This window comes from Hyposmocoma kahamanoa, unplaced genomic scaffold (assembly GCF_003589595.1).
Source record: "Hyposmocoma kahamanoa isolate Upper Pololo Valley unplaced genomic scaffold, ASM358959v1 99879, whole genome shotgun sequence".
NCBI lineage: Eukaryota > Metazoa > Arthropoda > Insecta > Lepidoptera > Cosmopterigidae > Hyposmocoma > Hyposmocoma kahamanoa.
In genome coordinates, this window is record NW_020656077.1 from 6,474,806 (window position 1) to 6,488,224 (window position 13,419).

At 35.2% G+C, this 13,419-nt stretch overlaps 3 protein-coding genes across 3 annotated transcripts in view; 2 read left to right on the top strand and 1 right to left on the bottom strand.

Annotated features, from left to right (window-relative positions):
- The first annotated feature begins 6,726 nt into the window (after window positions 1–6,726).
- On the top strand, window positions 6,727–7,620 carry LOC113239394 (mitochondrial import inner membrane translocase subunit Tim16). Its single transcript, XM_026476383.1, has 2 exons — window positions 6,727–6,790; window positions 6,967–7,620. The coding sequence occupies exon 2, from the start codon at window positions 6,970–6,972 to the stop codon at window positions 7,354–7,356; it is 387 nt and encodes a 128-aa protein (XP_026332168.1). The 5' UTR covers window positions 6,727–6,790; window positions 6,967–6,969; the 3' UTR covers window positions 7,357–7,620.
- Window positions 7,621–8,003: 383 nt separating this feature from the next.
- Window positions 8,004–10,467, bottom strand: LOC113239393 (transmembrane protein 169). The gene is made up of 2 exons (XM_026476382.1): window positions 10,338–10,467; window positions 8,004–9,862 (listed from the first exon to the last, which is right to left on the bottom strand). Exons 1-2 carry the CDS (start codon window positions 10,437–10,439, stop codon window positions 8,726–8,728), a joined length of 1,239 nt encoding a protein of 412 aa, XP_026332167.1. The 5' UTR covers window positions 10,440–10,467; the 3' UTR covers window positions 8,004–8,725.
- A 2,079-nt stretch (window positions 10,468–12,546) lies between these two features.
- Window positions 12,547–13,419, top strand: part of LOC113239478 (3-hydroxyacyl-CoA dehydrogenase type-2-like) — a 7,104-nt gene continuing 6,231 nt past the window's right edge. Inside the window, exons 1-2 of the mRNA XM_026476509.1 lie at window positions 12,547–12,578; window positions 12,659–12,823. Coding sequence (XP_026332294.1) covers window positions 12,570–12,578; window positions 12,659–12,823 — 174 coding nt within the window. The 5' untranslated portion in view covers window positions 12,547–12,569. The remainder of the gene's footprint in view (window positions 12,579–12,658; window positions 12,824–13,419) is intronic.

Here is a 13,419-nt window from a genome sequence, read left to right on the forward strand (position 1 = left end):
ATGCTAAATGATCGTATGTATTTTTTTTTCCCATCTTTATTATATGTCATAAAAACTTTTTACTTATTGACGGTGCCCTTTTGGGATTTTGACGATATGAATTATTCCGTTAAGTAATTTTATGGGTTCTGCTATTCAACAAAACTCGTGGGGGTGCTTTGTACAAGCTTACGTAATGAATTTTGGTATTGCTGATATCGTAATAGGTAGCCAGTTCTTTGCACCTTAACGTTTATTTTGTTAGATTAGTGGAGTTGTATCAGTGGAACATTTTGAAAAAGAGAATTATAAATAACTCTGACATTGGCGAAATTCACACAAAACTTGGTAAAAAAATGACATGCTTATTATGATTCTTATTATTTATCCTTATCATTACTTACTGTGAAAAATTTCCCTGTTTTGCAATGGCACAATCGCAAGTATCGGGAATAAACAAAAAAAACTCGTTTTTTATTTAACATTGTATTCTGTTCTAAGTCTAGGTATAGATATATATTATGTTCTTTTTGTAGCTTTTCTTAAGTGAGTATAACTCATATTGAGAAATTAAAACCTAAATGTTAGAAATAGTAAGAAAATAAATTAAAGTAAAATTATTTTTCTCATTGTTATTGAACCCCATTTAATGTTTTTTTATTATTCGAATCAATAAGCCAAATTGGCGGAATTGATGAGATACTTTTTATTTACATTGTTTTAATTTAAAATATTACTAGATTTAAACAATTAAATGGTATTAAGTGTGATGTTGTGAAAAAATAGTAATGATTAATGATTACCTTTGGATATACATATAAAATGTGCTAAGATACAATGTAAACAATTCTTCTATGTGAAACTTTTAATAAATATATAACATAATTTTTTGGTTTTTTTTTCTGTTGATGTTGATGAAACGATTTTAGTTTGGTAAAAAAACATCTAGGAGAAATATATTTTATGTATGGAAATCTGCTTCAATTGAAATATTTCGAAATAGTACAAGTATTTCGGAATTAATTTTTAGATCATTATTTTCGAAATTATCCGTTATTTTTCGTTGATTCCAGCCAATATTTGAAATAACACAATTTTGCGCAATAAATACCCCTTTTTAAAGCTCTTGTCATTGTTGATACAAAAATAAACGGTTTCGTATTATCATTATTTCCCTAAGGCGATTATCACACTGCACCGCGACCCGCGACGGAGCGCGGAGCTGCGTTTTTTAACATTGTACTGAAGTACCTCAGTTTGTATGGAAAACACGCGCCGTCGAACACACTGACAACGCTTCTCGCACGCGGTTTTACCGCCCCCCGCCGAGGGGCGCGGCGAACCGCTGTACATAGCACACTGCGCTATGCACTACCTCGCAGATTTTTAAGCTTAAGGACATGTTCAGTTTTCTGCAATAGATCGCGACGTCGATAAATTTATATTTGCTATTGAAAATCGACCAAATTTATCTTCATATTTTCGTAAATTTTTGTAATGAAGTTGAAATTATCCATTTATGGATTTGGTTCGTAAAAAGTGATGTATCCTATATCTTCGGTGTCTTTTTATTGATTAAACAAAAACCAAATCGACAGTATAACTGTAGCGTTCTGTATTATTAACTGTTCTTGTCAAAGAAGGATCTCCGCTACTTTTTTTACGAAGCGAGTAAAACAAGGAGCGGTGCAGTGTGATAATCGCCTAATGGCAGCAGCAAATTATTTACTTATTTCCTTTTGGAAGAAAGACTTCGTATTTTACAACGACATACAGCTATGTCCATAAAAACAGTGTCATCTCTTTTAAATATTAAACGGCATATCCACCAACTCAACGTAGTACAGTGGGCTGAAAATACGTTTTCGTCGAAATGGCAAAACATTTTAGAAATCTTAATTTTTGATGGAGGGAATTGGTTCAGACAATTAAGTTCAATCAATTTAAATTGGAGCGAGCAATGCTCAACGTTTCTCTACGTGATCGAATCTAGAGATCCGTAGAAGAACGAAACTTACCGACACAGCTCAAAGGATTAGCAAGTTGATACTTCAACAGTTCGCAGTGGGCAGGGTATGTGCCCTGTGGATGTGCATTCGGCTAGCCTGGAACTCTTCGGGGGAGGCCTATGTTCATCAGTGGAGGTCTTCTGGCTGATGTGATGAATTTAATGTTATTTTGCTGTAACTCGCTATTTAATCAATCAATCAGTCAATCAATACTTTATTGCATTTTCTACAATGTTTTACAGGGTGGTAGATTTGATATTTGACAGATCTTTGTAGACGCTGGATAGGGCACAGCAAACTGGTGAGGAGGACATACTTATAATAATAAATTAATCTTTCAAATCATTATCCTGGATAAATTCTGAAACAGCATAGTAACATTTTTCTATTAGCAGACTCTTTACTTTTTTTATAAATATGTCGCTTTTCTCATTTACTAACGACCTTGGTAATTTATTATAAATTCATATTTATCTACCAATTTTGACATACCTCATAGTACGAGTGCGCCACTCACTAGATTCTGGGCAAAAAAGTAAAAGTACTTTTATATTTTTCTTGTGTTCTCGTTTTATTTGCAATCAGTTTCAAACTATAACCAAATGCGTGGGTTATTAAGCTTCTATTCTTTAAACGGTAAAAATGTCTTTCCGCTTTAAGGCGCTTTTCATAGCTTCGAGTTGTCAGCTTGGCTGCCAGTTCGTTAGGGTGTTTTTCTAGCCTTTTTGGGTATTACTTGGAAATGCTTCCGCTACCCCAGACTTGGATGCCTTACATCCAGGCAGATTTTTATAATTTCTTCCATGATTATTTGCCCAAGGTGGTTATATTCATTTTTATTTCAACGCTCACAAAGTAGCAATACAAATTCTTGTGAAATAGGTCGTCCAGGAAAGTACTGCTTTTTGCCGCTAAGCAGTATGTGAACATTACTGCATTGCGGTTTAGAAGAGTAAGTCATCATCAGTGAATTTTTCCGAAATCTGGCCGCCGTCTTGTCATCCGCTTCACGTTCATAACAAACAGGTTTTTTTGTATGGAATATCTTCAATTACTGCCTAAATGTGTGTTTAGTATAGACGCCGTGCTGATGCGTGGTGACAATTTGAGTGCCACCATAAAGGTTGACAAGCTACTTTTTGATTCTCAAATGCTAGTACATATTAACTTTTGGTATCCAGGTTCATGCAAGCTAAGTAATTTATAAAATATTAATTTTAATTAAATATTGCGGTATTATTATATTACATTCATATACAAAAATAGGTTTAGTATGGATGGATGCAGTGCTAATACGTGTTGTCGTGTGGTGCAACCCTTAATATTACTGTACTGCTTATTGCTCAGCGCAGAATTTTTTGTAATGTGTGGCCAGACCATAACGTGTATTTTTTGCAGCATGGTATGAGTATATAATTTACACCCTATGGACACGTAATAGTAAATGTTTTCTCAGCGTTAGCTCATTGCAGATTTTTTAATCTTTCCACGTATAATGTGAAACATCAGAGTGAAATCAAGTTGTAAAGAAATTGAGACTAATGCTCAGGCCACACAGAGGCGGCCGCTGAAGCGTTCCGGGCGCGGGAATTTTTGTAATGTACGAGTTCATAATGAACCCTGCCGCACTAAAACGCGCGGCGGCCGCGCGTCAGCCGTTCCCGCTCCCGAAGCGCTTCCGCGACCGCCTGTGTGTGGCCAGAGCATTATGCTTAGAACAACAAATTTAGATTTAATTTTATTTGCAGATGATACCAGACAATTTAAATGAGATACCACTTCCAAGTGACGGCGTATACTCGGTTATAATACTGTCAGATGTCGCGCCGCACAATCGTCTGATCTTTTAATGGTATTCAACAATATAAAGAATTAACATTTCATGTTGAATGTAAAGCTGAAAGAGAAACAGACGCAGGATTAGTCTCACAATAGACGGTTTGTTTCAATAAACAATGGTCGGTGCTTTAATTTATTGTATTAACCAGTCTATCGTGAAACGAGTTGAATCCGAATTTCTTTAGTGAAACCGCGGAAGAAAGAAAAGCAGTGAAACCAATAAAAGAGGCACAAGAACATGCATTGAAAATTATCGCTCTATAACTTTAATCCCCGTGCTGTCCAAAATATTTGAGAAATGCGTAAAGAAGAGGCTGCTAAGTTTTATTAATAAGCACAATATAATGAAACAAGAGCAGTGCTGGTTTCAATAAAAAAATCTACTACACTGGCTGCATTTCATCTTGTACGTCAGACACTGGAGAACACTAATGCAAAAATATCTACAACGGTGATATTTTTTGACACGACTGGCGCGTTTGACTTTGTGTCTATGACATTTTGCTGACAAAATTAAATAATTTAGATATTAGAGGGGTGACTCTTAACTGGTTTGCTTCCTACTTGGAAAATACGAAGCAAGCTGTGGAAATAAAACATTAAAAAAGGCTGTGTTGTGTCAGCAAGATCACAAAATAGAGTCAATACGTGTGGTGTCCCGCAAGGTAATATTCTCGGTCCATTATTATTCTTGCTCTACATAAATGATCTACCAGAGGTTACACGACACAAATGCATATTGTTTGCAGATGATATGTCAGCCGTAATTCCTTACAAAAATAAAATAATTAACAACGAATTAAGAACGAATTCAATACATGAATAATAAATCGGTTTAAACTTAATAATTTGATTGTTAACTTGACTAAAACTAGAGGCAGATTCTACAACATTCTTAGGCGTGAAAATAGACAGTAGTTGCAACTGGTCACAACACGTCGAGCCACTGGCAGATAAATGACATCGTTACGTATACGTCATACGGGAATTTTGCCGTTACAGTGTATGTATAGCTTAGAGGATGGAAAAAAATAAATGTATAGTCAAGATCACGTCAAGCTTGACACCTTTTACTTTGGACCGTTCTTATCATAAGTGGCAAAGAGTTGGATTTAAATCTTACGTGTCAAGCCGACGTGCTCTTGACCCTGTACATTTTCGGAGTGGCATGGTCTATTAAGTAAAATCTAAATCTTAAAAATAAATACAGATGTATATAGTAGAGATGTAAGGGACCCAAATAGACTGGTGTACAATAATAAACCTAGATTGTGTTATTACAAAAATCAATGTAATGGTAGGTTTGTTCGAATTTATAATGCTCTATCAAAAGACATTAAAGCGTTATCAAATAATTTGTTCAGAAACAGACTTAGTGAATGGCTTAGACACAAAAATCATTACAACGTGACTTGCTTTTTAGATAAATGTTAACATGAAATTAGTGTTTAATGTATATGATGTACATTTGTAATAATGATGTATAAATATTTAATAGTTTGACATAGAAGGTTATTATTTTGTTGTTTTTATTTGACTGATTATTCTTTGTTGATTATTAGATGTCGACATGAGATTAGAATGTGTATGTATGTTTAATGTAATAATGATGTATGACATTTAATAGTTTGACATTGATAGTTTATTATTTTGTTGTTATTCTTTGATTGATTATTCCTTGTACACGTCCGATGACAGTGCTATAATTAAATTCAATTGAAGTAAAATTTTATATGCCCAGTCAGGTAAAACATATGTTCTGTAATAGTTGCTCCATCTTATCACAATGTTTTAAACAAATAAAATTTCATTTCATTTCATTTCCGGGTTAGTTGAGGACGTCTTCAAATTAGACGCGAGTGCGCGCGCGCGCGCGCGGGCCGCGCGTGCATGTGTGTGTGCGCGCGTGTGTGTGTGTGTTTCAGTAATTTTTAGTTCACTAATTGCAACTGCAAAGAAAAGGACCCGCGTGTGTCACGACAGTGGCGCTGCAACTGCGCTTCTAGATATTGTAGGAAAATTAGCAGTGGTGCAGTAGAATCGCCACAGTGGTGTTGCTTCAGTGCTTATATAAGCGCCTAATTTGAGGGCGCCCTTAGTTACCGGTTTCTTTATAATATATAATAATAATGTTCTTGTAATGGCAACATGAACATTGATGTGAAAAGCCATTTCAGAGACCAAAATTGAATGTCATATTTTTAATGCTATAATTGTAAAGTATCGGACTCGTTCCAAAAGTACACATAAGCTGTGCATGTTGAACTAATGAAGTAAATATTATATGTTGTATTACCTAATTTTTATTTAATTATGTTTCTTAAATAAATGTCACGATTATACAGTTGTGTTTTGCAGGTAACCTACCTTTTTATAATGTTGGGCGCGGCGGCTTTTCCCAAAGCAAAATGTCGTATGTCATTAAACTGTGAAAATAGGTGTAGCTGAAGTAAATCAAATCCAGCAATCTTTCGTTTACGTTACGATTTGAACTTTGTATGGGAGGTCCATGATTAAAGCGAAGAATAATAATTATAATATGATGTTTTCGAACGATATAATTCAACATAGGCGAAACGATACGACATATTTTCTATTTAATCGGTAAATTGAATCAATGTGATCACTGTTAAAAAAATATGTTGAACAAAACCGGTAATTAAAAATATACCGGAATAAAATTCCATCCTTGGCTATACTAGCCAGATGCAGTTTTTTATAAAGTTTGTTTGTAGGGTGGCGGCGCGCACGACGAGCACTTGATGCGATTTTGATACTGGATATACGTAGTATCTCATACTAGTTCGTGTACTAGATATGGAACGAAATCGATTCAAAAGTAGGTATAAATGTAGGGTTAATTTTACATACTTTGACAGAGGGATGGATGGTGCCTCCCTTTCCATCCTCTAAGCTCCCTGTACTCTCGAAGCTTAAAAGCTTGACGTCCATTTCATTTGTTGGTAAGTCAATGCATGTATCCGAACGTAACATGTCAAAAAATATGTTAGAATCAGTTATAACCTCAAAATTTATGTGTAGTGGTAGTGTCGTAATGAGAATATTTACAGTTTTAATGATTTTAAATACGACATATACAAAATCATTGACTTATTCTATCTTTTAATTTGATTGAAAGGAAATGGCTAAATACATCGCACAAATAATAGTCCTGGGTGCACAGGTAGTCGGTCGCGCTTTTGCCCGTGCTTTAAAACAAGAGATAGCAGCGTCACAAGAGGCAGCAAAAAGAGCTGGCGGAGGTCCTGAAGGGAGCAGAAGAGCGGCTGCGAATGCTTCTACAGGGCTCACACTAGAAGAAGCGATGCAGATACTTAATCTAGACAAAATAGACTCAGAACAAGTTCAGAAAAACTACAACCACCTCTTTAACGTCAACGACAAGTCAAAAGGTGGTTCCTTCTACTTGCAATCAAAGATAGTGCGAGCTAAAGAAAGGATAGATGTAGAAATCAAGTCAAAAGAAACTACTAAACAGGAACAAAGTCCACCCAATGTTTCGCCATGAGACTTCTTTATTCCTACGCTGGCTAGATAAATTGTGTTGGTTATTAATCCAGTTTTAGATTGTTACTTTATTTTAGTAGAAACAAAGTGAATTTTGTAAAATACTTTTAATGCTTGTAAATGTATACCACAATAGTGACTAGAATAGGTACATCAGTCTTCAATATTATGTTGGTTAAATATAAATGTTACAAAATTTATAAACCTACTGAGACTGTTAAAGTACAGAACCATTACATCCCTACTTATTAATAATAAATAATATGGTTTAAGTGAGTTTCTTGGTTTTACTAAATTGATTATTTTGAGATATGAAGAAAATTACACTACATACACACCACTGATATAAGATCTTAACAACTATGAAATACAATGTCTTTTTCCTGTTAATCCTGATGCCTGTATAAAATTTCGGTGTTATTTCATCATTAAAATGTCATGTTTAATAAGCATCTCAATCTCGTGGGTTTTTCCATTATTCCTTGTTCTTCTCCTGTCGGGGGCAAGGCAATGTTAGAGCATTGTTTTGAAAAGTATTTAAAATTATAGTTTCAAAATAACTTTTTTTTAAATTGCGCAATTAATTCAGGTAGGCATTTTCACTATTTCTCAATTTCTTTATCCTTTTGTTTATAAACACCTTATGAGGTCAGTAGGTTACAACCCTTATTATTTGTGACTTTGAAACATCAATAGTTTAGAATTTATATGGCATTGAATAAGTAAAATAATAAATAGTATAAGTAAATATGCTTAGGATTAATTTCCATTTAACATCAAGTGGAATGTATAAAATAAACAGAAATCTTATTTGACTCGAACTTCTTGTTAAATTTTGAAAATTTTATTTAAATCTGCACTATGGGGCATCATACCACGGAAGCTAGCAACATTTCCCCTCTGGATGGCTAAGTATATTTTTCAGTGGAAGTAGGTGCCAGCAATCTTTAACAATGCAAAGCTGAGTCTCCTCAGAGAGGATTTTAGTCACCATGGAGCCCCATGTTTCCGGATGTTTGTGGCGGAGCCCATGCCACCCATGAGTGCATGGAATGGAGTTGGCCAGTGTCCATTGGTCGGTCATTCAATCACTATACAATTTCATACAGACATCAATGTTAATGAGGTACAATCATGACCTTACTTTAATTTTAGAAAAATGACTAGACTAGCACATATTGGAATGTTGCTTAAGTACGAAATGGAAGTTGGAACATTCACCTAACGACAGCATTGTTGCTCTTCCCTACAATTGTTTTATAAATATTAGCTACATTTCATTACAATCTTACCAAATGCATGAAATACATCAGTCTAATTATTGAGTAAAAATAGCAGTTGTAAGTACAAAATTATCAGTACAGTTTGATTTAAGCTGGTTTCACATCCATTAGCACAACAACTTCATATGGACTACATTCAGACATACCCAGGGCATTGCATAGCCAGCCATAAAAACCTTTCTCGAAATCGCATACATCTTTCCACCAATTTGCTCCGCTAAATGTCAACTGGACTATGCCAGCATATAGTCCCAATCCAACAGTAAATATAATTATCAAAAATGGATACGACAAGATCACAATTGGTGCCAAGAACACCTTTTTTATACAATTCAACTCCTCAGTTACATGAGTAAAAATGTTATACCAAGCCAGTGTTCCTATATAGAAAGAGTAAATTGCTGAAATACAAGTAACAAATGGTATGCATAACAGGCTGAATAAAAATACATGCGGTCCATTATACATGGAGCATTTTGATATATCCATCTTGTTGTATTCTTCAGCTACAATGCCCGCCTCTATAATCTCAAGTTCCTCTCTGGATATGTTCAGTTTAACATCTACATTCTGCCCTTTCTTTTTGCCTCTCTTGATTGTTCCAGTCATGGTCAAATAGCCTTCCTTCGAATTATCATTTAATGAGTAATCAGCTGAATTTGAGTCCTCTGAGTCAACTCTCAAAGCAGTGATTTCATTGTCAGTGTTTTCAGTTTCCGTAATTTCTGGTACAATGTTGACTCGTTTTTTCCTCTTAGCGCTGTTCTTAAGACTATCAGTAAGGGTTCCCAGTTCAAAGCTATTTTCCGATTGAGTTTGAGTCATGCTGCATGGTGTAGCAGAAGAACTGTCATTAAGATCAGAGTTAAAAATTTTGCAACTTTTCATTAAGTCATTGTCATGGGATTCCCTTAAATCACCATGGCTGGAGTATCCTTCAGATGAGTTTTCATATATAGGTGACAAGTCCATGATTTCTCGACTATTATGTATGGAAGATAGGGGCTGGTAGATGTTCCTCGGCCCAGTTATCAACTTTTGTTGGGAATCTGTATCTTGTATGTCATTGGTTTCTTCATCATTGACATCACTGATGATTGGCAAGTTTATTTTCATGTTTGACTTGAGACCTTCCATAGTGGAATGTATGGTACCATTAACAACATGTTCCGTAACTGGTGAAAGGTTCTTGTATATTGCCGGCAAGTCGGGTTCTTCTACACCCTGTAAACAAAAGTTTATAAGTATACCATAAACAAAGCTACATGGAACAAATTACATGTGATTGGCAAGTACCATATTAACCAAGAAAAAAGGTTTGTGCATCGAAATCAGCTGCATCCGGCCTAAGCTTAGAAGATGGAAAAAAGGTATCCGTAGTCTAAGAGCATAAGGCATGTCAATCAATGCCATTATGTCGCCCGCCTTTATTGAAACAAAAGTCACGGCGAGTGCGTATACCACAAACAACAAAAGAACCGAACAGCAAGAACCAATTGACAACACATATTTTAAAATGCTTGTGATACTAGTACTTCAGAAACTTACGGGCGTCGCCTCGGCCTCGGCACTTCTCACGAAAGTTTTATCGTAAAAATAATAATGGAACGCATACAGAATAAATATACAAACAAAAAATGTTTTTACATATTATATTGATTTACATTCCTTATGAATAATAAATAGGTAATATACCTACTTGAACGCATATGATATGGTCGACATGGCTGACAACATTATTTTGCTTTTTCCCGTTTCTCTTCTTTGGTAATATAAACAAAGGTTGATCCACTTTAGCCATAGTAAAGTTTTAGTCAAAGAATGAGGGTTTTTTTTTATAAATCAACAGCACTAACTCGTAAAGCAGCAAAATAGCGCATAAAATACAAACATCTTACAATACTACTACTATGTCATTCTCTTTGATTAGTAACTGTGTAGAGAGAGGGTCGATGAACGCCGCGTCCTAAAACTCGCGTGATAGCAACATCTGGAAACTGTAAGAGTAAAAGAGAAAGTTGTAAATATCCTTTACTTCTATTTTGTAGTACAAAAATGTTCGTTTAAAACCTTGCTATTGAAATCTTGGCCGCAAACAAGTGGAGTTGTCTTTTGCAAAAGTTCTTAAACGAAAATTGTATTCGTTATGGTGATCATCGAGTAAGCAGAGTGGATTCACAATAATAATAATAATTTATTTTCGATTGAATGAAACCGTCAATAATCTATTTTAAGTTCGGGACTATAGTGAGTGATGGTTCTCCGATCTCATAATGGTTTCTTTTTCTCATAACGGAAGCGGATGGTGTAGATAATGTGTGCGTGTGTGTACGTGTGTGCGTATGCGCGCACGTGTTTGTGTGTGCGTGCGTGCGTGCGTGCGTGGGTGCGTGCGTGCGTGCGTGCGTGCGTGTGTGTGTGTGACGTGTACTTTATAGTTTCGAGTGCTTCGAAGTTTTGTTTAATAATTCTTCCGTCTTCTCATAACATAACTCCTGCCTGCCATATGTATGTACATACATAACTCGTTACGAAATAGAATCTCAAAATAATTGATAATCTTTTCTGTAGATAAATACTGTTTCCTTAGCTGTATCTTTATTTCTACCATAGGGGTAACCATTTCAAATAATCCCAGGTATGTTTTCTTGTCTATCCGAAGGTAGTTTTTAAAATCTTCAGGTACTTTTAAATCATTCATTAAATTGACGTGATTACAAGTTTTTTTTTACACTACTTTCTTCGCTTCTTTTTTACCGGTTTTGTATTATTATTTCTTAAGCTTAATTCAAGACTTGTCAAAGACAACACATCGTCGTCGTTTTCAATCGATGCCATATCGAAGTTAACTGAAGAGGTCTTCAGCATATTTATATTCATATAGTATACGCCGGAGAGGTCTCCAGCATACCAGGTAGTCCTACGACAAGCGCATGCGCATGTATGCTTGTACCTCTCCGGTGTCACGATCTCGACACAAATTTTTACTTACTTGTTAATTGATATTAGTTTCGTGAAATCAATTTCAACAAGCATGAAATAAGTTTCATAAGAGTTTCGTAATGTATGTACATTATTTGGCATAATGTCATTTCTTTGATCCTTTCTTCCGATCTATTTTTCTTTTTCGTGAAAAAATTTACCCTATTTTGTACTGTCACCATATGACTGTCACAAAGAAAACAGCGAAGTGCCTAAAACAAAACAGCATAGAAGCAATAAAGTGCAACAGAAATTAGAAATAAAGTGCACTAATAAAATGCACTTTGCCTTCCTAATCCCGTTTCCAGATTTCATTTTTACGTTTTAATAAGTTTCTCCATTTTAACAAGTAAAAAATCTTGTAAGTGACTGAAACTTAACCACGTTGAGCCAAGAAAAAAAATCGAATAAAAAAACATCCAAAGTAAATGGGGTAGGGCTTGCATTAAAAAATGGCGGGATTTTGAAGTTACAAGTGCAGCTTTTACCAAGATTATTTTTATTTTAAGTATATTATGAAGACAAAACGAAGAAAGAAACAATGATGAAAAAAGTTGGAACTATATTCTTTATTTTAAACGAAATTACAAAAGAATACCTTAAAAATTCCAATAATTACGAATTCAAAGTTTTTGTTCAAAGTGACAGAAGATAATGTGATTTAATTGAAAGTGAAAACATAAATATTAATTCCCGCCGCTTAAGACTATTTAAAATATAATTTATGAGAAAGTGAAAACTATGTATTAGAACCACAATGAAAAATATTATTGAGGGTCCCGATAACTAAACGAAGACATGGCTCAAAGAACTTGTATCCAAGCCAAAACTCTTAATAAAAAATAAAAAAGTGGTTTGAATTAAAAAAACAGCATAAAATTATTGCAAAATAAATAAACTTGCATAATTAGTTTCAGGGTATACAACACCTTTTAGTAACTTATGAAAAATGTTGAAGGTTAGCGTGTACCATGCAAACTGTAAAGTGTTGGTGTTAATTCGAAAAATATGTAAACACAACCTAACCTCTACTTTCAGGGAATGGTCAGTTTGGTGACCGGTGGCGCCTCAGGGTTGGGGAAAGCTACCGTTGAAAGGTTCGTGAAGAATGGTGGGAGGGTTGTAATTCTTGATATACAAGGTACTAGGGCGCAAGAGGTGGCGCAGAGGTTAGGCGACCATGTTGCTGTGACTGTGGGTTGTGTAAGTTGCCTCCTTATTTAGTAACTTGATGTTTTATTAACGTTGTGTAAGTACTATGTATTCTCTACATAGTACATTGGAATACATACATTTGCTGAGTGACTGGTGCATCCAGTCATTCCCATTATCCCTTTAGTAACTCGTGTAGGGTTGCTGGAATGGAAGGACTGTACATTACCATCGCACGATTTGAGGGGTGGGAGGGGGGTGGGGGGAAGGGGGAGGGGAGGGAACCCTTCGTGCAAAGTTTCAAAGTTAGGAATTTAATAGTTTTCGAGATATTAATTTTTGAAAATTCGAAAAAAATAACCTCAAAAAATCATGTTTTCGCACCAAAGAGCGGGGTAAACCCCTCCCCCCGAACCCCTAGCGGGAAAAAACCCACCCCCAAACCACCCCCCCCAACTCCACTATGAAAAACTAAATTTAAACCTAAAACCAGGCAAAAACGCAAAATCCTAATTGATGCATACATCAAACAGTAAACAACAACAAACAACATGGCGTTCTTTACGCATTTCGTTATTTTTTTGCAACAAAAAATAATTGTTCAAAAATAAAAGCTTACATACTAATTATAGTAAATTTCTATGTTA